We start from the raw sequence: 26734 nt of genomic DNA, 5'->3' as shown, positions 1-26734 counted from the left end.
TTTATATAGTTTGTTCAGAAAGAGGATTTCAGGAAAATTCAGAATGTTATTAAAAATTGACATTTACTTCCTTATTTCATCTCTTAACTGAACCTGATTTTCCTCAAGCAGCAACATTTAAAAGCAATAAGTTATTTTTTACTCGTTTTAAATTTTGTCATATTGTTTAGTTGTATTTAATCAATATTTTTTTCTATTTATTGCAAATATACATCATTTCAGCCATATTTTTTAGTTAGATTAAAATTTTTAGGCTAGGCTAGAAATTTAATCATTCAGAATATTTTCTATGAAGAAAATATATTTTGAAGTCCAGTAAATGTCCTTTTTCTGTTTTGGGGGACTTAATGAGCATAGCCTATTTCTGTGTTGCATACTGCAAGAAGAATTTGACTTGTTCTGCTAGGCCTTGAAAAGCAAAACTAGGAGTAGTGTACAGTACAGCAGTTGCAAAGAGAATATGTTAGGATGAATCATGAGATTTTTACATACATGTATATATGTATATACATGTGTATGTCTGCATGTGTGTGTGTGTGTGTAAGTGTAATGTTTTGCAAACCTTAAATTGCTACCTAAATATTATGTATTATTATTGGATTTGATGTAAGAGAAAACTTCCTAGGAATTAGAACTGTCCCCAAATGGAATGTCTTGCCTTAGGAGGTAATTAAACAAAGGTTCAATGATCACTTATCAGTTATGTTGTAGGTGGGATTCTTCATTCAGTTATGGTTTTGACTGCATGGCCTCTGAGGTCTCTTCCAACTTTAAACTTCTTTTACTCTGTAAATTATATGTAATTCTAGACATAGTTTAAATTTTTATATAGCATTATATCTCAGTGAAGAACACTTGAATCTAAGTAGGCTTTTTTAATGGAGTCCCTTAGAGAAATAAATTGTATTAGGGGTTATTTCAATAATGTATTTAGCTCCTTGTGAGAAAGCACACAGTATAGTTAACATAAGAGTGATTGGGTTTTTTGTCTTCCCAATGTTCAGATATGAAGTATGCAGAATAGTTTGTTATCAGAAGGCAAGAATTATAATAATCGCTCCTGCCTTTTCCTCCACTGTCATTTGTTTCAATAGGCTGGTGCTAACATTGACACCTGTTCAGAAGACCAGAGAACCCCACTGATGGAGGCATCAGAAAACAACCATTTGGATGCTGTAAAATACCTCATCAAGGCTGGAGCATTAGTAGATCCTAAGGTATGATTGTTACATTCTTGTTCCTATAAGTGTGTAGATTTTCCCAGCATTTGGAAGAAATTTCATATAGAGTCCTATAGAGTGCAGCCAAGGATTATGTTACAGGACTGTAAAGTGGAAAATACCATGGCTCAGAACCTCAGGTTGTTTATTCAGTGCTTGAAAACATTAATTTTAATATAATTTAGCAAATTATAGCTTTCAGCTTAGGGCAGTTAGGTGGTATAGTGGGTAGAGTCCTGGGCCTGGGGTCAGAAAGACTTGTTTTCCTGAATTCAAATCTGGCCTCAGAAACTTCATAGCTATTTGACTTTGGGCAAATCACTTAATCCTGTTTCCCTCAGTTTCCTCATTTGTAAAATGACCCAGAGAAGGAAATGGCTCCAGTTATGGAGGAAGGAAACTGTTCCAGTATCTTTTTCAAGAAAACCCCAAATAAAGTCACAATGAGTCAGTCGTGACTGAAACAAGTGAACAAGAAGAGAAGAAGAAGAAGAAGAAGAAGAAGCTTTCAGCTAATATACCTCTTATCTCCTTGAGACCTTCTCTAATCCTCGAAGTCATGAATGATGTTTTCATTGTATTTCATCTAATGATTTTGTATGTCTTTTATTCTCCTGTCAAATGCTGTTCTTATTTTATAGCTGTTTTATAACTGTTATACGAATGTAATCTCTTTATGTCATGTCACCTGTCAGCCTCTCCCTCCCTTTTCCCCACAAGATCTTTAGTTCTTTGAGGGCAGAGTAAGTTTTTGTTATTTTTATATCTCCCAGCATTGAGTACAGGTTTGTGCACATGGTAGGAACTTAATAATTGAGACTTGAATGACTGATGAGTTTCCATACTACTGAAGAAACTAAGCCAAAATAATATTCATATTTGACTTGAAGAAAACCAAAAGACATAAATTGCAGCCAGATATAAAGACTGTGTAGTTTGTACTTAGCCAATTAAAGAGAGTGGTGAAGTTGTTCCTTTTGTGTAAAATGGAAATAATAATAAGTAGAGTCTCTACCGTACCATATTCTCATGATTGTAAAATGAGATAATTTATGTAAAACATTTTATATACTTTACAATTCCATGTAGTTGGTAGCTATTGTTGTTATTATTCCCGTATTCTCTAAAGCAACAAGAAATCTTTTTCGTGGTCATGTCATCTAATGTCCCTTAATCTCTTTTGTTCTCAATTTCCTTATTTACAAAATGAGAGGCTTGGATTATATGTGCCAAAATCTATGTAGAAGATCATCCAATCAGCAGTCATTTATTTAGTGTCTGCTACATGTGCTAGACACTGTGCCATGCATTGGAGATTCATAGTAAAAAATGAGAAAAATTACTGCCTTCAAGGAGCTTCTATTGTATTGAAAGAGATAACATGTACATACATAAGTATATTCAAAACAAGTGTGTAATTAATACCAGGGGTGCGTGTGTGTGTGTGTGTGTGTGTGTGTGTGTGTGTGTGTGTGTGTGTGTGTGTGTGTAGAACACTAACAATTGGGAATGTCAGGAAAAGGTGGAATCCAAACCTCAAAGGAAAAAAGGGATTTTAAGACACAGAGATAAGATAGGAGTCCATTCCAGTTATGTGGGGCAGCCAATGCCAGGGCACAGAAAGATTTGATGAAATGTTATATGAAAAATATAAAGGCCATTCTGGCTGGAATACAGTGTGGGAAGAGGAGCCCTCACTGCCTGCATTTCCTGTCTTCTCCCTTTGTAAAAACTCTAAAATTTGGCTTCTGTCCTCTTTGCTCAACTGAAACTTGTCTCTCCAAAGTCACTAGTGAACTCTTTGTTGCCAAATCTCATGGCCTTTTGCAGATCTTATCTTTTCTTACCACTCTTCAGTATTCAACACTGTTGACCACTGTCTCACATATTCATACCTCTGTTTGTTTTCATGGTACTCTTTCTTGTTTCTCCTCCTTCTTTTCTGACCATTCCTCTTCAGTGTACATTGCTGGATCATTAGAACATCCTTCCTAACTATGACTGTGTTCCAAGTGTTTGTCCTCGACCCTTTTCTCATCTGTCTTTTCACTTTCTTTCAAGCCATCCAAGGTTATGGCCTTGGTGTCATACTGTCAGTTATTTCAACAAACCAGTAAACTTTATTAAGCACTTACTATGTGCTGGACACTGTGCTAAGTGCTGGAAATACTAAGAAAGAGGAAAAAACACTCCCTGTTCTCAAGGAGCTCACAGGGCTATGGGGGAGACAGCATGCAAACAACTATGTATGATATATGATGCATACTACTACATCATATTGTAAGCATCTATTGTAGATGGCTTTTGAAGGAGCTTTGTGCCACAAAATGGGGGAGAAATATGGTTAGATAGCGATTGGTGATGGATAGCTCAAGTGAGCATTATTTTTTAAGGAACAAGAAGATGTGATGTGGGCATGTTTGTAGGCAGTAGGGAAGCAGCCAGTATCCAAGGAGAGATTGAAGATAAGTGAGAGAGTGAGGATAGAGGGAGCAATCTGTTGGAGAAGACAGGATATAATTGGATCACTTTTGCAAGCAAAGCCTTGGTGAGGAGAAGGTCTATCTCATTATGTAACACAGAAATGAAAGAGGAGATGAGATGAGGAGGAGGAGGAGAGGCAACTTTCAGTAAATGGCCTCAGTCTTAGCTGAGATGGGAGGAAGAGCCATGAGAGGTTTGAGGAAGGATGAAAAGGTTTGGAGGAGTTCCTATGGTGAATGGGGTTAAGTAGGGAGGTATGAATGGTCTGCTTTGATACAGTGAGGGCTCATTTGAGATAATGTAACATAAATTTGTGGAAAATCCGTTTAGTATGGTTTTGTGATGTTCTCTAGCTTCAGTTAGCACCTATGTAGGAGTCAAGGAATGGATGGGCAGGAATGGTCTAAAGCTAAGATTTAGCAGGTCAAGATGCTAACAGGCAACCAGTTGCCAAATCTTAACATTTCTTTCTTTATGATATCTCTGGCATATTTCGCATCTTCTGTATTCACAAAGCCACCACCCTAATTTAGTTTCTTATTACATTTCTCCTAATCTTTTACAAAAGCCTTCTAATTCTTTAGCATACCTCAGATTTTTCCCCACCTCCATCCATTTCCCACACAACAATGGAGGTGATTTTCCCAAGGCATAGACCTGGCTGTGTTGTTACTCATTGACTAACTAAACTCTATTCGCTCTTTGTTACCTCCCAGATCAAATACAGAATCTTGTGGCGTTTAGAGCTCTTCACAGCGCACTTGATGTTCCTTAGTCTTTCTCCTGTCTACATGTATTTCCGTTGACTGTTCCTAATGCCTGGAATTCTCTGCTTTCTAGCTTCAAACTCTTAGATTCTCTGACTTCTTTTAGGACACAACTTAAGTGTCACCTCCTCTAAGAGGCATTTCTTGATCTCATGTTCTAATGCTGTTCCTTCTAGGGTTATGTTCCATGTATTCTACTTTAATCTTGTATGCTATGATTTATAGATGTTGTCTTCCCCATTTGAATGTAAAATCTTAGAGGTCACTGACCCTAGAACTTAGCACATTACTTGGAGCATAGTAAGCATTAAAATGCTTGGAGATTGATTGATGATACTATTAATTTCTATCAGTTTAATTTTCATCTCAATACAAATGATTTATAGCTTTATATATTCAGTCCCCATCTTCTTCCTGATCTCCGGTCCTACATTAACAATTACCTTGTTGCTATTTCAATTTGATTTTCCATAAATAGCTTAAATATAATATGTCTACACCTGAACTCTTATATTTTCCTTTTCTTTCATCTTTTAAATGTCCCTATTTCTTTCAAGAAAAGCACCATCCTTCCAGTTACCTATATTAACAACCATGATATCATCCTCAATTTCTTCCTCCTCCTCACTCATCCTACGTATCCACTTAATTTTAAAATCTTGTCTTTTCATCTTCTAAATGTCTGTCTCTTCATTCACATAGCCACCACCCTAGTACAGTCACTTATCAACTTTCTTCTGTACCATTACAACAGCCTTCTCTTTGGTCTCCATTCCAAGTTTCTTCATGCTTCTATCTGCCTGTCATATAGCTGTCAGACTGATTTTCCTAAAGCACAAGTCTGATCATGTCACTTTCCTACTTAATGAAGTCCACTGGCTCTTTATTTCCTTTAGGATCAAATAAAAACCCCTCTTTGGCATTTAAATCCTTTTGTAATGTGTGCCCCATCTATCTTTCCAAACTTGTTTCACGTTACTCCCTCCATGCACACTCCAGTTCAGTCAAACTGACCTTTGTGTTCCTCATGCATGATTTTCCATCTTCTACTCCTGGGCTTTTGCACTGGCTATCTCCTACCTGGTATGTACTCCCTTCTGGCTTCCATTTTTCTGATCCAGTGTAGTCCAGTGTTTAACTCAATCACTACTGTTTGCTTAAGCTGTAGATACTTTCTGGCAGTAGAAAAGGAAACAGAAGATTAGAGAAACAGTAGACCTCAGGGGGATTTGAGGAAATGGGATCAGTGGTATAAGCATTGGGATCAGCCCTGCTGAGAAGGGTTACCTCCTTATTATTAGAGATTAGAGCAAAAGAGGAGTGGATGGGGTGACATACAGGGTCAGGTGTAGTATAGTAAGTAATACAGTTTTTGTGGAGTCTAGAAGACCTGATTTCAGTTGCTTAATCTTTATGCCTTAACTTCTTCATCTTTTAAATAAGAGAATTTCACTCACTAACTAAGCAGCTAATTAACTAATTAATTAGTTGATCTAACAACAAATCCTTTATCTTCAGTTGTTTGATCACAGATGTGCAAAGTATAGCTAGGTATAGATAGTAGTAGGCAAAGTACACTAGCTTTCCTAATTCAAGTAAGAATGTTTGATGTCATAGGTATAAATTAGACAAGGAAGGATACCTGAAATATGGCTATGGCATACAGTATTCTAAAGTCATAGAAAAGATACGAGATGGAAGAAGGAGTAGTTGCATATATTAAGAAGATACACTCATGTGAGGAAGTTCAGGAACTAGAGGAGGGAGGCATGATGGAAAGCAACATTAGCCTAGGAGGGATGGGAGGTTCTCACTTTTTGGGGGGGGGGTGAGGCAGTCGGGGTTAAGTGACTTGCCCAGGGTCGTACAGCTAGTAAGTATCACATGTCTGAGATCAGATTTGAACTCAGGTCCTCCTGACTCCAAGGCCAGAGCTCTTATCCACTGTTCCACCTAGCTAACCCAGATGGGAGGCTCTCAAGAATGAAATTGTAAATCATCGAAAGTATATGTTACTGGATAAAGAATAGGAAAGTGTATCTGTGGAATACATTATGTAACCAGAAACAATCAAACTTAGTAACCATAACACTTGACAAACTCAAAGATTGAACTAGGTGAAGAACTAACTCTATTCAATAAAAACTGCTGGGAAAACTTGAAAGTATTTTGATCGAAATTAGGTTTAAACCAATATCTTACACAGCATATTATGGTTAAGCTCCAAATGAGTATATGACCTATATGTAAAAAGATCATATCATAAACAAATCATAGGGCCAGGGAAAGAAATACATTTCATGACAATAGATAGGGGAAGAGTTCTTGACCATTAAAGAGATAGAAAGTATCAAAGGAAATAAAATGATTTTGATTATATAGAATCAAAAACTTTTTGCACAAACAAAATCAATGCAATTAAAACTAGGGAAACAATTAACTGGAAACAGATTTTTGTGGCCTGTTTCTGTGATAAAGATCTCACATCAAAGTACATAAAATTACAAATGTTCTGCACAAGCAAAATCAGTGGAGTTAAATTTAGAAGGAAATAGTTAAGTGTGAAAAAAATCTTTGTGGTAAATTTCTCTGACAAATATATACCTCATAGATACATAACCAAAGAATATTACCATGCACTTCTCAAAGAAAACAATCCAAGCTGTCAATAACGAAATGGAAAAATGCTCTAAGACATTAGCAAAGCAAATGAAAATGACTAACTTTCCGACTTGTGCTGATCAAATTGGCAAAGATAATAAAAAAAGAAAGTGACAGTTACTAGAGGGAGTGTAGAAAGATACATGCACTGGTGCACTGTTAGTAGAGCTGTAAAAAAGTTTCATCATTCTGGAAAAGATTTTAGAACTATACACCCTCTTCTCACTGCCGGCCCCCCCAGATCAATAAACTGCATATTCTTTTACTCTTTTACTTTGTGATACCACTCTCAGCCTTTTACCTCAAAGAGATTAGTGAAAAAGGGAAAGGACTTGTATGTTCAAAAATATTTGCAGCAGCCCTTTTTATTATAGGAAAGAACTAGAAACAAAATTGGTACCCATTTGCTGGTGAGTAGCTGATCAAATTAGGGGAGTATTAATGTAAATCGTCATCACTTGACTAAGCAATAGTAAAGGCTTACACAGGTATGCATGATTGCATTTTTTGAATGTAACTTTAAGTGGTTTAATTCTGGATAGAGCTTTTGTATTAGGTTAAAAAAAATCAGTATTGAACTGCAGAAAGTAGTTATTTTATCCATCTATACAGTAGTCCTTAGAAAATTAAAATAATGGCAGGATGACTTGTCCCAGGACCAGTTCTGTCCTGAACCCCCTTGAAAAAATGAGACCAATCATAACCACATAACCTGGTGACTAGAATTACATATCAGGAGCTCAGTATCTTTCGTAGCCTGACAAACAACTTTTGAAGCTACAAACAGACCTCAAAATATCCTAGAGTATTCAATCAAATTTTTTTTCGTCTTTCAGCCTTTTAAAAAAATTATTTTAGTTTTCAACATTCACTTCTATAACATTTTGAGTTCTAAATTTTTTCCACCTACCTTTTCTCCCCCCTTCCCAAGACAGTATGCATTCTGACACAGCCTATACATTTACAGTCATGTTAAACACATTTCCATATGAGTCACTTCATAAAGAAGAATTAAAACCAAAGGAAAAACCACGAGAAAGGAGAAACAAAATAAAACAAAAAAACAGAGAAAGTAGTATGCTTTGATCTGCGTTCAGACTCCATAGTTGTTTCTCTGAGTGTGGATAGCATTTTCCATTATGAGTCTTTTGGAACTGTCTTAGATTCTTGCATTTCTGAGAAGAGCTAAGTCTATCAGAGTTGGTCATCACACAGTGTTACTATTGCTGTGTACAATGTTCTCATGGTTCTGCTCACTTTACTCAGCATAAGAGCATGTAAGTCTTTCCACATTTTTCTGAAGTCTGCGTGCTCATCATTTCTTAGAGCACAATAGTATTCCATTACATTCATATGCCACAACTTGTTCAGCCATTCCCCAATTGATGGTCTTGCCCTCAATTTCCAATTCTTGGCTATCACAAGAAAAGCTACTATAAATATTTTTGTACATGTGGATTCTTTTCCCATTTTGATGATCTCTTTGGGATACTGACCTAGATCAGACAGTCAATTGTAATGGAACTGGATCATTATCACAGTCCAAATTGTTATCCACAATTGTGCAGATGTTACATTGCTCCATAGAAACTTTAGAACATTGTTTTAATAAATGTTATCGTGATAAATACAGCAAAGACATTGAACAAATAGCTTTTGAAATATAGAGTCCTAGCAGAATGAATCAAAATCATGTACATACAGGATGAAATATATATCAGAGTATCATTATCTGTTCTGTTTCTGGATTTGTACTGAGGGTGCTTTTCAAAAATCTACAGAAGATGATTTTTCATTCTGATACTTTTATTTGACCAAAAAAAAAAGTTAATTTGTCCATCTGTAAAGGAATAGCGAGATAGCAGAGTTAGTCCTAAGACTGGTTTTGAATTCCATTGAAGAGAATGAAAAGAATGAGATACGATAACTTAATATACATAGCACCTTAAGATTTACAAAGTTTTACACTTACCTTATTTGGTCTTAACAGCCCAGTGAGGTGTAGGTGCTATTACTATTCCCATTTTGCAGATGAGAAAATTGAGAGTACTAAACTGGCAAATCTGATTACTGAACTGTTGTTATCAGTCTTTGATTCTAGAATAGAAGAGGTCCTATTTTTCCAAAATAGGGAAGAAAATGAAATTTGCAAGCTATTGGCCAATGTTCTTGACTAATTCTTGGAAGAACATATTATTGAAGAGATGCTTAATGACTTTCTGAGAAGGGAAGTAATCATAAAAGGCTAGCATGGCATCATGAAGAACAAGTCATGGCTCACTCCATTTTCTTTGATCTCTATTTCTTTTGAGGGCCCTACCATCTATCCATAACCAGATTCACAATCTTTTTGAGTCATCTTCAATTCTTTTCTCTCCCACACTTCCCTTTACCAAGTTTTGTTGATACCATTATATTTCTTACATGCATTCCTTCCACTCACAAGCACAAACTCTTACTACTTCTTCCCTGATTTAACAATACTTTGTTGTTGTTCAGTCATTTTTCAGTCATGTCCAACTCTTTGTGACCCTATTTTGGGTTTTGTTGGCAAATATACAGGAGTGGTTTTCCATTTCCTTCTCCAGCTCATTTTCCAGATGAGAAAACTGAGGCAAAGAAGCTTAGTTGGCTTGCCCAGGGGCACACGTATAGTAGGTGTCTGAAGTGGGATTTGAACTCAGGTCTTCCTGACTCCAGACCCTGTGCTTTATCTATCCACTGTGCCACATAGCTACCCAATATAGTAGTACAATATTATTATTATTACTACAGCCTTCTAATTGGTTTCTTTCTGTCAACTCCCTCTCTTCTCTTTCTAGTTATTTCACATAGTTGCAAAAGTTATGTTCTAATCCACAGACCTGAACATGTCATATCCTTTGCTCAAGAAGTTCCAAGGTCTATCTCTCATGTCTGGGAGGTACTGTCTCCTCATTTCCACTTCATAATATCCCTTTCTTCTTTTAAAGCTTAGATCGAGAGCTATCTCCTAAAAGAGGCCTTTTCTGTTCTTTACAGATGCTGGTGTTTCCCTCATCTACTCCAACACAAATTATTTTTATTTTTTTAGATGTGTGCAGAATATTTTTTTTCCTGTGATAGAATTGTAAGCTATTTGAGGGCAAGAACTATCTTCTTTTTCTTTTTCTATTCCAAGCATATTAAATGCTTAATAAACATTTGTTAATTGGTGGTTGAAGAAGAGGTTAAGGACAAGATAAAGGTTTGGGATGACCTGTGTAGACCAAGGAAGAGCTTGACAACCAGTTAGATGCATATATATAGAAAAGAAAAGGCCACCTGGATGTTGAACAGGATGTACTCATGACTCAGACCCTGAGACCAGTGATTGAGGCCAGCCTTCCTTTTAGAGACTATTCTTCAAGTTCATAACATCTTGTACAGATCCTGCTAGAGTGCTTTATCATAATAGGTTGTGGACTTTGTTCAATTAGCAGTTCATATATTTTGTGTGTACCTTTACTTTTTCATACTGTGTTGGATGAAATATTTGTGGGGGGTTTTTTTCCCTTTTGAATTGGTTTTATCGAATTGGTCTATTGGATGAGAGAAATTTTGTTGATATCTAACCTAAGTTTTGCAAAGTATTTAATAGCATCTTTTGTGCAGTTCTTGTAGATAGGATATATAAAGATGTGGGTTAATCTTTAGTATAATTAGGTGATTTTGAAAGTAGTTAAGTGGTTGGGCCTGCAGAGTAGTCATTCATTAATGGTTAAATATCAGCTTTGGAGGTTCTTTCCATTGGAATTTCCCAAGCAATCTAGTGGATCCTCCTTTCCTAGAGGTCTTCAAGAAAAGGCTTGGTGACCTTGTTGAGTTTTATCAGTGACTTGGTTAAAGACATAAATTGCATGCTTGTCAGATTTGCAGGTGACACAAAATTAGAACCAGTAGCTAACATGCATGGCAGAACCAGCATTCAAAAACATTTTTATAAACTAGAATGATTATCTGAAGTGGGAAGGATAAAATTATTAGGGATAAATCTTATACTTGGGTTCAAAAATTTAGTTTTTCCAAGTAAGAGATTTGTGGAATTAGACATCAGTTCATCTGAAAAAAGAATTAGTTGTTTTAGTGGATTGCATACTTAACATGAGTTAATAGTGTAGAACTGATGTCCAGGACTAGGATGATAATAGTTCCATTTTACTCTGTCCTGGTCAGGCCACATTTGGAGTATTATATTCAGTTTTACGTGCTACAGTTATAAAGGACATTGGTAAGTTGGTAGTATACAATTCCTAGGAATGCCACCAGGATGTCAGAGTGCCTCAAGGTCATGCCAAATGAGTATCAGTTGAAGGAGATAGAGATCTTTAGTCTGGAGAAGAGAAAATTAAATGGGAACATAGATGATGTCCTCAGATATTTTAAAAGCTGTCTTTTGAAAGAGGGATTCGATTTATCATGCTTTTTCCCAGGAGACGCAACTAGGCGTAATAAATAGATAGAAGCTGCAAAAAGGCAAATTTATGTTTCACTTAAGGAAAAACATCCTAATGGTAACCACTGTCCAAAAGTGAAGCCTAACTTTGTCTTATTTTATGTGATGGCTGTCTTGGGAAGTTAGTGGATCTTAGAGGTCTTCAAGAAAAGACTGGGTGACCTTGTTGGGTATGCATGGTATAGTGACATTTCTTATTCATCTCCTAATTGTATTAGATGGTTTTTTAGGTTCTTTTGAATTTCTAGAGCCTATGATATAGTTTTTAAAAGATATTTTAAATGTAATTACTATGTACCTTGTTACTCATTGAATTAAATGTAAATGGAAAGATGTCCATGGAGAAAGGAGACACTGAATAATATATTGGAGTGTATGGTTTGGGATTAAAAAATCAGGCCATACATTTATAAATTGCTTAAAAGCATTAGGCTGTATTTCTTGAACATTTTCTTTGAGAAAAGTCAAAAGACCTTACGTAATGAGCACCAAATATCATAACGGGAAACTGATTGCATCTTACTAACAGGAAAATTTAATTATTGGTGTAGGAATCATTCTTGAATCAGATGTCTATTCACAGATCATGCTAGTTAGAGCAAAGGTCAAAAATCAATGTCATATTGGAATTAATTATTAATATGAGAACAAGGTATTGATTTTCATTACAGCAGCTCTAAATAAAGCTTTTGAAATGAGCTATTCATTCAGGAATATGGGAATTAGATAAAAATAAAGATATTGACTCTTTAACAGCATTTTTAAGATCTTATCCCAATGTAAATTTAGTAGCATCATAATAATGAAAACCAAAATACCCAAAAAATTCCTCAGCTGCTGAACACTTAATATCCTTGCTTAATAAAGAGAAGTGACAATGAAGGACAACACCTCTTATAGTACAAGCTTATTTCTAGAACAGGAACAATCAAATATCATAGTCTACTCAAGTTTTCAGAAATCTAGAATTTTTTTCCTATTCAATTTTCTGTAATTTCTTTGTAATTTTCCTATAATACTGGTATTTAGCTAATTTGAACCTATATAGGGGGACAGCTAGATGGCAAAGTGGATAGAGCACTAGCCTGGAGTCAGGAGGACCTGAATTCAAATCCAGCCTCAGACACTTGCCACTTACTAACTCTGTGACCCTGGGCAAGTTACTTCACCCCATTGCCTCACCCCCCCCAAAAAAAAGAGCATTAGAACCTATATCATACTCTCCCACCAATGTACACAGTGTCTGTGGGTGATGGTTGGCATATATGTACGGAACCTAGCTAGGAGGCACATGAGTGGGGAAACCATTGGCTTAGGGCAGCTCACCCTTGTGGACTTCAATAATTAATAATGTACACCACATGAACGTGCTTCTTTGCTAGCTATTTCCTTTTTGATACTTATTCCTCCCCTGCTGGGCAAAGCCATTGATGAAACAGTGACAGATTCTTTTAGCTGAGAGCTATCCTTAACAGGACACTTAGAAAGTGTTATCTTCTGTACTTGTTTGTACCATATTTGTTCAGTGATAAGTAGTTTCTTTAAGTCAGAAAACTGCAAAGCTTTTCATGTTGCCTCTCTGGGCAGTGCAGACAAATCCCACCAGCTTTTCACTCAACAGAATTCTGCTTTTTTCATTTAGCCTCTAGCAAAGACAAACCTATTTTCCAAAAAGCACAGCTCATAGCAAAACAAATGGAAAATCTGTCTCTAAACGTGAGTGAAGGTAGAGAACCAGTGCTTCCAAGAAGTTTCCCTCTTTCAAGCTATAGATGGCACTACAGAGCAATAAACCCAAGCCGATTTCTTCATAGGATTCAGCTCTAGTCCACTTAGTACAGCAGCTAAACAGCTCACTTAGCTGACCCCCCAACCCCCTTCCTGCTAGCCAATCAGCAAAGTAAAGCCTGTCTTTCTAGTAAAGCTTCTCTAGAGTTGGCTGGAATTTCTTTTACTCATAGCCTTCTGTTTTCTGTCCCCAACTTCTCATGATTCTTTCTGCACTAAACTTACTCTTCTGCGTCTTCTGTCTCTCTTCCTCCTGATTTTTTTCTGCCTTCCTATATTTGCCAATGCCTTATGTTAGAACTTCCTAGTGGTTATTCAGTCATCTTTATCTCATAAGGTACAAAACTCAAATAATCTACCTTTCTGTCAGGTATGAATCCATCAAAAGACCCCAAACAGTTCCTTGATTTATAATTTTTTCAGTTATTACCTTTAAAATTCTGGAAACAGGGCTGGAGCTAATGAACTATAGTGCCCTGCAGCTATTATTATCTCAGTCATTACTCTTCCTTCAAACATATCATCTCAGTACATTTGTTTGAGGAAATAGATCATTTTATGGTGCTAAAAGAATATTCTTTTATTTCTTCTCAGTATTTCACACAAGGGCTGTGTTTCTTTTTGGGTTGATTTTAACAGTTCTTAATAGAAACCTTTTTCTGCCCCTTTCATTTTTTCCCTCCCTTTCACTTTATTAATTAATTTATTTATTTTTGGCATATAAATTTATTTATTTTTACCACAAGATTTTGAATTCCGTATTTTCACCCCATCTTGCCCCTCCCCGAGATGGCATGCATTCTGAATACCCCTTCCCCTAATCTGCCTTCCCTTCTGTCTCTCTCTGCCATTCTCTTATCCTCTTCCCTTTCTATTTTCCTGTAGGATAGGATAGATTTCTGTACCTCATTTCCTGTATTTCTTATTTCCCAGTTGCATGTGGAAACATTTTTTTAAACATGTGTTTTTAAAACTTTGGGTTCCAAATTTTCTCCCTTCCTCCCACCCTCATTGAAAAGGCAAACAAGTCAATACAGGCCATACATGTGCAGTTATGCAAAACACTTCCGTAGTAGACATGTTGTGAAAAACTAACTCTATTTCCCTTAATCCTATCCTGCCCCCCCACCCCCATTTATTCTTTCTTTTGACCCTGTCCCTCCTCAGAAGTACTTCCTTCTGATTACCCCTTTTGCAATCTGCCATTGTCTCTATCATCCCCCTGCTCTCTTGTCCCCTTCCTCCCCTATTTTCCGGTAGGGTAAGACAGATTTCCATACCCAATTTAGTGTGTATGTTATTCCCTCCTTAAGCCAAATCCTATGAGAATAAGATTCCCTCATTTCCTCTCACCTTCCCCTGTTTCCCCACCACTGTAAGAACCTTTTCTTGTCTGTTTTGTGCAAGATAATATACCCCATTCTACCTCTCCCTTTCTCCTTCTCCTAGTATAATCCTCTCTCACTCCTTAATTTTATTCTCCAGATATCACCCCTTCATCTTCAGCTGACCCTGTGCGCGTGCTCTCTCTCTCTCTATCTCTCTCTCTCTGTCTGTCTGTCTATCTATCTATCTATCTATCTATCTATCTATCTATCTATCTATCTATCTATCTATCCGTACATACATACATATAATTTTTCCCTTCCTACTACTGTAATATTGACAAAGGTCTCGTGAGTTATAAATATCATCTTTCCATGCAGGAATGTAAACAGTTCAGCCTTAATAAGTTTCTTATGATTTCTCTTTCCTGTTTACCTCTTCATCTTCCACTTGAGTCTTGTACTTGAAAGTCAATTTTCTATTCAGCTCTGGTCTTTTCATCAAGAATGCTTGAAAGTCCTCTATTTCACTGAACGACCACTTTTTCCCCTGAAGGATTATACTCAGTTTTGCTGGGTAGGTGACTCTTGGTTGTAATCTATCTCCTTTGCCCTCCGGAATATTATATTCCATGCCCTCCGGTCCCTTAATGTAGAAGCTGCTAAATCTTGTGTTATCCTGATTGTGTTTCCACCATACTTGAATTGTTTCTTTCTGGTTGCTTGCAATATTTTCTCCTTGACCTGGGAACTCTGGAATTTGGTTACAATATTCCTAGGAGTTTTCCTTTGGGGATCTCTTTCAAGGGGAGATCGGTGGATTCTTTCAATTTCTATTTTGCCCTCTGGTTCTAAAATATCAGGACAGTTTTCCTTGATAATTTCTTGAAAGATGCTGTCTAGGTTCTTTTTTTTTGATCATGGCTTTCAGATAGTCCAGTAATTTTTAAATTCTCTCTCCTGGATCTATTTTCCAGGTCAGTTGTTTTTCCAATGAGATATTTCACATTGTTTTCTAATTACCAGTTCCCAAACAAACTATAGATCAGGGTAATGAATGAGTTTTCAGATAGGCTTTCTAAGTCACTGTCACTGATCTTTGAAAATTCAAAGGGTTTCTTTGAGAATATTTAGAAAGGAAAATGGTGGTCACTAAGAACCAGCCTAAGTTCACTAGGAATGCCTTGCTAAACTGGTGAGTTGTTGGGTCATGGAGAAGGGGAAAGGATGATGACAAAGATAATAGTGTACCTGAATTTCAGCAAGGAATTTGAGAGACTTTATTATGATATCCATATGCACAAGGTGGAGATAATGTAAAAATGATGATGATGATAATAGCTAACATTTGTATCATGCTTGCTGTGTTCCAGACACTGTGGTAAGTTTAATAGTATAGTAAAGTTGAAGGACTAGACACAGAAAATAGTGATTAATCTCTGTCAGTGTCAAGGGTTGTCCCTATTAGAATGATCCAGTGATTAGTCTTCCACTCTAGGATACCAAGCATTTTTATTAATTACTTGGGCATGGATTGATGTGTTATTGTACTGGAAATGATGAAAAATTGTTTTGGCTAACTCATATGTTGGATGACAAAGTCAGAGTCAAGATTCTAAAAGGTCTTGACATGCTAAGATGAGGGATCAAACCAAATTTACTAAATATCAGTCCAGTTCTTGGGTCTAGAAAATTAACTACCAATATAAGACAGAAGAGGTTTACCTAGGCAGTTGTTCTTAAGGGAGAGATCTGGGAGTTTTAGTGAACTACAAATTCAACAGTCTAGATAGAAGATGACTGTGATTATTTGATTAATCTGGGGATGTTTAGTCTTTTTTTTTCTTTGTTTCTTTTCTTTTCTTTTTTCTTTTCTTTTTTTTGGATAGGCAGTGGGGTTAAGTGACTTGCCCAGGGCCACACAGCTAGTAAGTGTTATGTGTCTGAGGCCGGATTTGAACTCAGGTCCTCCTGAATCCAGGGCTGGTGCTCTATCCAGTGTGCCACCTAGCTGCCGCAGGATGTTTAGTCTTAAGAGAAGACTTAATGATCACATGATTATTGTGTTTAATTATTTAAAGGACTATGATATATATATATACATATAAATTTATACCTGTTCTTTTTTGGCTCCAGAGGCTAGAACTACATGAAATGAGTAGAAGATATATAGAGGGAAAAGGAAATTACAAGTATCCAGAACTAGAGCAGTTGCACCAGGACTGAATAGGTTTCCTGTCATCAGTGGTCTCCAAATGGATACTATTTGGCTACTTGCTAGGGATGTCTTCAATCTCTCCTTATATACTGGTTCCTTTCCTGTTGCCTACAAGGAGTCTCCCCTCAACCTTAAGATAAACCCTTTCTGAGTCTTGCCATATATTCTAAGTATAACTCTAAAATTTTTTTATGCCAAATTCTCTGAAAATGCCATCTGCACTTGATGCCTCCACTTTCTCTCCTCTCATTCTCTTCCTAATGCTGTGCAGTTTGCCTCCTGGCCTCATCTCTTAATTGAAATTGCTCTTTCTACCAGTGATCTTCTGATGACAAAATGTAATGGCCTTTACTCCTTCCTCTTCCAAGACCTGTCTGCAGCATTTGACTCTATTCTTCACTTTCTCCTCCTTAATCCTCTCTCCCCTCTACTTTTTTTTGACGCTGCTATCTCTTCTACCTTCTGACTACTCATTCTCCTTTGCTCATTTATCATCTATATCATGCCCCTTAACTGTGGTGTGCCTCAAGTCTCTCCCCTGTGCCTTCTTCTCTTTTTAGCTTCTTTTGGTGACCTCACTAGCCTCCTATTAGGTTTAGTTACCATCTCTGATTAGATTATTCATAGATCTATATATTCTACTTTAGTCTCTCCACTGAGTCCAATCCCATATCACCATTTACCTGTTAGATATTTCCAACTGTATATCCTCTAGTCATCTCAAATGTAATATGACAAAAAGAAATTAATTATCTTGTAGTTCTTGTTTTTCTTTTTTCCCTTTAATACCCCATCATTTCCCACCTGGCTGTTCTCTTGGACTTCATCATTGTTTTCATTCAGTTCATTCAGTAAACACTTATTAAGCATCTACTATATTCCAGGCACTATGCCAAGTGCTGGGAACAAAAAAAGAGGCAAAAGACAGTCCTTGTCTGTAAGGAGCTTACTGTCTAATGAAGGAGCCAACATGCAAACAAATATATAAAGCAAACTCTATACAGGATAAATACAAAAATATTAAAAGATGGGAAAATACTGTGATAGTGAGGAATCCAGGATGACTCCTAGATTATGAGCCTGAGGGACTGGGAGGGTGGTGTTGCCCTCAACAGTAGTAGGGAAGGTAGGAGGCTGGGCAAGGTTTGGGGGAGAAAGATAATGAGTTACGTTTTAAACAAATTGAGTTTCAGATATCTACTGGACATCCAGTTCAAGATAACTGAAAAGCAGTTGGAAGTATGAAATTGGAGGTCAGCAGAGCGAGTGGGGCAGCAAAGGTAGATTATTATTAGCATAATTATGTTATTATAAATATTAGCATAGAGTTGGTAATTAAGTCATGAGAGCTGATGAGATCACCAAGTGAAAGTAGTATAGAGGGAGAGAAGAGGACCCTAGGACAGAATGCTTAGTGACACCGATGATTAGAGAGTGTGATCTGGATAAAAATGCAGCAAATGAGACAGAGCAAGAGCGGTCACATAGGTAGGAGGAAAACCAGGAGAATGATATCCTGAAAACCTAGAGAGAAGAGAGTATCAAGGAAGAGAGAGTGATCAACAGTGTCAAAGGCTACGGAAAGGTCAAGGAGAATGAGTATTGGGCAAAGGCTATTGGATTTGGCAACCCAAGAGATCATTAGTAACTTTGGAGAGAGGAGTTTTGGTGGAATGATGTCAGATTGTAAGGAATTAAGAAGGTGAGAGAATATAAAGTGGTGAAGGCTCCTATTGTTGATGTCCTTTAGAGGAGTTTAGCTACAAAGGGCAGAAAGATGATATAGATATAGGATGATAGTGTTGATGGAAGGATCAAATAAGGGTTTTTTTAGGAAAAGGGAGCAATGGCCCTGTTTGTAGGCAGTAGAAAAGGCGCCAGTAGAGAGGGAGAGATTGAAAATAAGTGAAAAAGCAGAGGTAACAGGAGGCAATTTGTTGGAAGAGGCAAGATGGAATGCAGTCACTTAAACAAGTAAAGGGGTTAGCTTTAGAAAAGAGTAAGGCCACTTTATCATGTCAGACAGGAATGAAGAAGGAAAAAGTGACATCACATCAACTCTGAATCTCCTACCTCCTCAGTTGCAGTTACTCCCTCTTTCTCTCTGACTGGAGCAGGTAGAAGGTACACATCTGGAGAATTCCTCCCAGATGCTCCATGTAAAGGAGGGGGCCCGAGGCAACCATCTCATCATTTCCCAATGGCTTCAGGAATCCATCATGCTGAGTGTCTTCTTTCTCTCCTACCCACCCTTACCCTCTCTGGCTTTGAAACTTCTTTTTAAGTGTTTCTTCCTTAGCTTTTTGAAGGGAATGACTTTTTTTCCCCCTCCTTTGTTTTCCTAGTATTTAACACACTAGCACACAGTAGATGCTGAGTAAACATTTATTGACTGACTTGCTGAACTTTAGGATTAGGAAGTGTGTTTTGCTTTTGGTTATTTATTCCCTGATATTTTCTTTCCTCTTAAATCCATGTGGGGGTGGGTGACAATCTCAGTTTATCTATGGAAGTTTGATAAATTTCTACACAAAACTGTTGGTATATGTATGTATTTTTATGTGTTTGTGTTCAAACCCTCTTTTATCTTTCAGATTAAAGTACAGTTAATCTGATGCCCATTTCTATAATTCGATATTTTTGTACCTTTCTTCTCATGCATACCACTTAGGAGAGAGAACAGTTTCCTTCCCCTTCTTTTTTATTGTATTCCTCCTCTCTTACCCCTACTCCACTCCTCCCCCCATTAAAAACCCTAAGGACAGAGTTTTAAGAATCTCAGAGAAGCCCCAGGAGCTTGACTATCCCTTTCTGAGTTGTGGTATCATAATGTTTGTCACCAGATTAATCACTGTCTACTGTTATTCCCAAATCCCCACACTGTGGGGCTTTCTGACTATACTCTTGCTAACTGTACACATGGAGCGTTGCAGATTATATATATCCTTTCTCATTGTACTGTCATTTGTTTTCCTAGAGGATCTCCCTTTCTTGTTGGCTCATGACTTTCTGGCTTAACTTTTGTGCATTTCTGGGTGGAAGAAGTCACATAATGTAGTTTCTCATTGGATTTCTTGGTCAGTATTTGATCTGGTGTGAACTTCATGGTTTTAGAGGTGTATTTGTATGGAATCTGGGCTGTATTCCTCCTGTTCAGACAACCATCTTGGTAGGAAATGATCACTGCTCTTAGCTGTTCTGTGTTTGGTGATTTACCATTTGCTGATGACAGTTTGTACTGTGTTCTGGCTCAATTCTCTGAAAATCTTATGCTCTTCTTCTAGCCATATGGAATGCAGAAGTGCCATTACAGTAGGGTAATAGTGTACCATTTTGAATCTAATTTTGTGAATAGTTAAGCTTAAAAGAGAAGCATATTCTGCACAAATGTAGATTATCCCTATCCCCTCCATTTCCTTTATTGGGTATCTCTATTAATTTTATTATCATATGTTAGCATTCTCCTTTTTGTTAAGGCTTATACATCTTATCTTGAGCTTTATTGTTCATTATGTTTTGATTACTTTCCCATTGAGCCAGTCCTTTTGCTTCTATTTTAACTGTATTTGTGGATCTTATAAAATATTCACACTTCAGTATGGATTTCCCCATGTTTCTGAGTTTCCCTGGGTTAGTATTTGCCTTAAGATATAGAGAGCAGTATAAATATTGCCCATCTTAGATAAAAAACAGTACTCTATGTTTACCCCTCCTAGGGCTTAACCTTACCCCACTCTGAATCTTCACCAGAGTATTGACAGTAATTGTTGAGACTACCAGTATATGTGGAAATTGTTTGTGGTATGAGCTGTTTGTAACTTTTTCTGCACATACAACTGAAGAAACCTACTTTTCTTTCCCTTCAGAAGATTTTAGATGAGACCTCAATTAATAATTCTTAGTGTTTTAAAGAAATGGAAGAAAATAGAGCAGAAAGGAAAATAGTATAATTCTTTCCTATTTGTTTCTTCCACATTCTCTCATTCCTTTAATTAGTTGATTGCTAACCTTTAAAGTTACTACTGAATCATTAGAGAGAAACTGTTTTCCACACCCCTCAAATTATGCACCTCAAATTAGTGCCTCAAATGAACTAGAGAGTATTGGATGAATAAAAAGATACCCGTTGTCTTTTTCTTAATGTTATTTTTACTGTTCTTTTTTTCATATCACTTTTATGAATGTGTCCCTCCCCCTTTGTTTATGCTGCAAATCATTCTATTTAACAAAGATTAAAAAAGAAAGAGGAAGAAAGCAATTTTGCAAAATTAACCAGCACATCAACTGAATCTGACAATGTATCAAATATTCCATACCTAAGCTCCTTCCAGCACAGAATAGAAGGATTTTCTTAGCTCTTCACCTAGATCAAATTTTGTTATTTTAATTATATAGCCTTTTACTTTTCTTCCCATTCTTTCAATTTATGTCATTATAGTCATTGTGTACATTTTCTTCTTATTCTTAACTTGCATTGTTGCATGTCTCCCATGCTTCTCTGAGTTCTTTATATTTGTCATTTTATGTGGCATTGTAATATTTCATTACAGTCATGTAACATAATTTGTTTAATCATGGTTAATAGATGTCTGTTTCATTTCCAGGTTTTTTTCTCCAGCATAAAAAGTACTGCTGTGAATATTTTGGTGTATGTGGGACCTTTCTATGTGTCTTTAACTTCTTTGGGGGTGTGTGTGTGTGTGTGTGTGTGTGTGTGTGTGTGTGTGTGTGTGTGTGTGACTTGAAGATCATAGCTCTTTTTTTTAAGCACTGTTCCAAATTACATTCCAGATTGGTTGGACCAATTCTTAAGTTTTCCTGCAATGTGTTACTATTCCTGTCTTCCTACAGCCACTCCTAACAATAGCTTTTTCCATGTTTTTTTGTTTTTCACACTTTACTGAATATGAAGTGAAACTTTAGAGTTGTTTCAATTTTCTCTTATTTTTAGTAATTTGGAACATTCTTTCATATGGATGCCAATCATTAATAATTCCTTTTTTGCAGGCTATTTTTTTAAAATAACTTATTCATTGAGGGAAGAATCTTGGTTTTTAAATATGTATTAATGCCTTTTGCATCTTAAACATCAAACCCTAATTAGAGATTTTGGTGGCAAATATTTTTTCCCCAATCTATGTGCATTGTTTTTGTTTATGTAAAAGTTTTCCAATTTTAAGTAACTAAAATTATCTTTTGTATTTTGTGATATTCTGTCTTTATTTTGATTAAAGATTGATTCTGTTCTCTCCTAGCCATAATTGTGAAAGGTACCTGTATAATTGTGTGTGTGTGTGTGTGTGTGTGTGTGTGTGTGTGTGTGTGTGTTAATTTGGGTCTTGCTTCTGTTTTGAGTTTATTACTTTTTATAGTATAAGATGTTGGTTTAAACCCAGTTTCTGTCAAATTGCTATAAACTGTTTTCAGGAGTTCTTATCAAATAAAGAGTTGTTCCTCATGTAATTTATGTTCTTTCTTGTTTACTGAACATGTAGTTATTGAGTTCACTTATTTCTTATGCTTGCTTATCTCGTTTTTTCCACTGATTAACTTTTCTGTTTTTTAATTGGCACCACATTGTCTTAATAGTTACTACTTTATACAGTTTGAGCTTTAGAAGTTCCCCATGATGTTTTAATAAATGTTTTTGAAGTGCTATCATTTGAATTTAAGAAAATCTGAAGTACTTGGTGATATGATAATTTTTTTGTCCCATTTCATTACACCAGTCTCTTGAGTGTCTTCAGTGTGATTATCCTGTGAATGACATTGCCTTGTGTATTATCTGAGCAGAAAGTCTACTTCAGAGGCATGTGAATTGATGTAGAGCTCATTGGCCATGTTTCAATCATTTTAAAATTTTTGAGGGATATCATATTCATCAAATCCTTTTTATTTGTCTAGTGTTGTAAGCATAAAACTGAAAATCGTTTGCTTATTTATAGATTAAGAAACTATGTCCTTTTTAAATTAATTAATTAATTTTTATTTTTCTACAATCACTTCCATAAGCTTTTGAGTTTTAAATTTTTCTCCTCCTCCCTCCCCAACACAGCGTGCAATCTGATATAAGGCTCTACATATATATTCCTCTTAAATATATTTTCACATTAGTCATGTTGTAAGGAAGAATTAGAGCCAATAGGAGGAACCACAAGAAAGAGGAAACAAAACAAAACAGAAGAAAAAAAAGATCAAATAATATTTTTCAATCTGCATTCAAACTCCATAGTTCTTTCTCTGGATGTGGATAGCATTTTCCGTCATGATACTTTTGGAGATGTCTTAGGTCCTTGCATTGTTGAGAAGAACTAAGTCTATCAAAGTTAGTCATTGCACAATGTGGCTGTTACTGTGTACAACATTTTCCTGGTTCTGCTCACTTCACTCAGCATCAGTCCATACAAGTCTTTCCAGGTTTTTCTGAAGTCTGCCTCATCATTTCTTATTGCATAATAGTATTCCATTACATTCATATACCACAGCTTGTTCAACCATTCCCCAGTTGTTGGTCATCCTCTCAATTTCCAATTCTTTGCCATCACAGAAAGAGCTGCTCTAAATATTTTCATACTTGTGGGTCCTTTTCCCATTTTTATGATAAGAGACTATGTCTTGAAACATTTTCTTTATCATTTCATTTTATTTTTCTTTCAGGATGCAGAGGGCTCCACATGCTTACACCTAGCTGCCAAGAAAGGACACTATGACGTGGTTCAGTATTTGCTCTCAAATGGACAAATGGATGTCAACTGTCAGGTAACGTTCACAGCTATGGAATGGATCTCTAATGCCACATGTCATCCTGTCTCTTATTCCTCTGAGTAGTTAGTGCTAAGTAGTGATAGAAGAACTTTTATCCCTTTCAGAATCATTTAGTAGGTACATGCCTGTTTTCTATTCTTGGACAGAACAGAGAGGGACGAACTCTTTCTTTATTACTATTTTTTAAGAGGTTACTCAGCAAATACACATGGTTCAACCAGCAAATGCTTTTTGAGCTTGTCTGCTCTATGAGGCCTTTTGTCAGGTACAGGCCCTGGGAGGACTCCAGATGAGATGTCAACTTCCCACATCCCCCATCCCATATTAGGATGTTGCTTCTCAATTTTCCAGGGCCTTATCATAAATTTGTAGTGCTTATACTTTTTGCTTAGTAATCTGCCTCAGAAACCAGCTTGAGGACTAAGGAATGACAAAAACCTAGGTGATAGGAGAAAAGCAATATGCTTATCATCTATTTAAGCCATAATGTTAATGACTGGTAGGTTCAGTCTTCCCAGGACAATTTTCATCTTAAAAAAAAAAATTAACCCCAAAGGATCTCTAGTTAGCTGGGATGCAGCACATAGTGAGTTAGGCAAGTTCTTTGTCCCAGAAGACATGATCAGTTTTGTAGCCCATTGTTGAAGAGTTGCCATTTTCCAGTTTAAACAAAATGCCTTGGTTACCTTAATCAATAAGAGAAGCTAGAAGGCCTCTTGAAATTTTGCTCCTCTTTCTGGTTTCTATGAACCAGTTGTCTCTTAGCACCAACAACCATAAAGTTTATAATTTATTACCCAAGAAAAATACTCATGGAAAGTATGGTTATAATGTATCATTAGGTTCACTAGAGTTGAATAGCCCCACCCTCAGCATTTGTAATTGACTACATGCCTCCTGTTGTAGAACAGACATTTCATACGAGGATATGTGAAAGAGAAAAAGAGACTTTAATTTTATTCTTTGTAGATCCAAATGGCCTGAGAATCCTTATGTCTCATTGCCTGGGAAGGGAGTAGAATTTTTTAGAAAATCTTGATTAATACCTTGAAGGGTATCTCTTACATTGATCTTAATGTGATCTTCTTTTCTCACGGCTTAATGTAGCTTCTTTTCTGCTGCTGGCATTCTGTTGCTTTCGCGTAGTAGCAAGAATTTTTATATTGGTTTAGAATCTAGAGTACTTGCATTTGAATCCAGGTTCTACTACATAATACCTATGCGTATTTGATCGGGCACACTACAAGATTATGTTATATAACCTCTTCTTGTTCCTTACTATAGCAAAGTAATCTTTTTACTCTTCCCTGATTACCAGAGAAATTGTTCCAAACCTTCTCTCTTCACATTTCCTTAAACTTTCCATACCTCTATATCCTCTCAACTTATTTGAGGACCTCAAACCTTATTTACTGTGGAAATTAGGCTATTCACCATAAACACCTTCTTGTTCCCTTGTCTTCATCTCAAAAGCTTTTTACATCATCCCTTGTTTTCCCCCTTTACTTCAGTTTCTTAGGAGCATCTACATGTTTTATTGATCTTATACGCTCCTATCTTCTCCATCAGATTGCCTCCTCAGTTATCCCACCTGTAATGTTCAATTTTTCCCTATCTGTGAGTTCCTTCATTGCCACTACAGAGTCCCTGAGGCACCTCCTCAGGAGCTAATAACCCTGCCCACTGACTGAAAACAGATACTGGGAGCCCTCTTCAAGCCCAAGATTCTTCCATCCTTCAAAACAAAACAAAAACCTCTTCATTAGGCCATACCATTCCCTGTAGTTGTGGTCCTATACCTTTCCTTCCTTTGTCAGCCAGATTCCTAGAAAAAGTTGTCTATACGCTTTGCCTCTAAGTCTCTCTTTCACATCCTGGTTTCCTGTTGTCTGGCTTTTCACTCAATCACTTAACTGAAACTGCTTTCTCTAAAGTTATCAGTGATTTCTTTTCCTTTTCTTTTTTTAATTAGTTTTCAACAATCACTTCTACACGCCCCCCCCCAACAGTACGTTATTTAATTTTTAATTTTTATTTTTTTATCTTTTTTTAGTGTTAATTTATTTTTAGTTTTCACCATTCTCTTCCATAAGCTTTTGAGTTTTAAATTTTTCTCCTCCTCCCTCCCCAACACAGCATGCAATCTGATATAGGCTGTACATATACATTCCTCTCAAATATATTTTCACATTAGTCATGTTGTAAGGAAGAATTAGAGCCAATAGGAGGAACCACAAGAAAAAGGAAACAAAACAAAACAGAAGAAAAAAAAAAGAGCAAATAGTATTTTTCGATCTGCATTCAAACTCCATAGTTCTTTCTCTGGATGTGGATAGCATTTTCCATCATGAGACTTTTAGAGATGTCTTAGATCTTTACATTGCTAAGAAGGGCTAAGTCTATCAAAGTTAATCATTGTACAGTGTGGCTGTTAACAGTGCACAACATTCTCCTGGATCTGATACAAGTCTTTCCAGGTTTTTCTGAAGTCTGCTTGCTTATCATTTCTTATAGCACAGTAGTATTCCATCACAATCATATACCACAACTTGTTTAGCCATTCCTCAGTTGTTGGTCCTCCCCTCAATTTAGAATTCTTTGCCAAACAGAAAGAGATGCTATAAATATTGTCGTACATGTGGGTCCTTTTCCCATTTTTATGATCTCTTTGAGATACAGCCCTAGAAGTGCTATTCAAAGGGTAACATATTTTTATAACTGTTTGGGCATAGTTCCAAAATGCTTTCCAGAATGGTTGGATCAGTTCACAACTCTACCAGCAATGCATTAGTGTTCCAGTTTTCCCACATCTTCTCCAACATTTATCATTTTCCAGTTTTGTCGTGTTGCCCAATCTGATAGGTGTGATGTGGTCCCTCAGAGTTGTTTTGATTTGCATTTTTTCCCCTAGGTCAGTTGTTTCTGATATCAGATCTTATATTTTGGTTTTCTTTTTCCCACAGTTTAAAAATTGTATTTTAATATTTTTTACTGTGTCGTAAAGCCATTGATCTCTTTGTTCTATTCTAGTT

General features: G+C 36.5%; 1 protein-coding gene across 11 annotated transcripts in view; it reads left to right on the top strand.

Moving 5' to 3' along the window:
- Positions 1-26734, top strand: part of EHMT1 (euchromatic histone lysine methyltransferase 1) — a 297878-nt gene that overhangs the window by 217941 nt on the left and 53203 nt on the right. For all 11 annotated transcript variants that reach the window (XM_078149928.1, XM_020981693.2, XM_020981698.1 and 8 more), the window contains 2 exons: positions 1095-1217; positions 23595-23696. In XM_078149928.1, coding sequence (XP_078006054.1) covers positions 1095-1217; positions 23595-23696 — 225 coding nt within the window. The remainder of the gene's footprint in view (positions 1-1094; positions 1218-23594; positions 23697-26734) is intronic.

This window comes from Phascolarctos cinereus, unplaced genomic scaffold (assembly GCF_003287225.1).
Source record: "Phascolarctos cinereus isolate Bilbo 61053 unplaced genomic scaffold, phaCin_HiC Scaffold_2;HRSCAF=192, whole genome shotgun sequence".
Classification (NCBI taxonomy): Eukaryota; Metazoa; Chordata; class Mammalia; order Diprotodontia; family Phascolarctidae; genus Phascolarctos; species Phascolarctos cinereus.
Note: the sequence above shows the minus strand (reverse complement) of the source record. Positions and strands in the feature narration are given on the sequence as shown.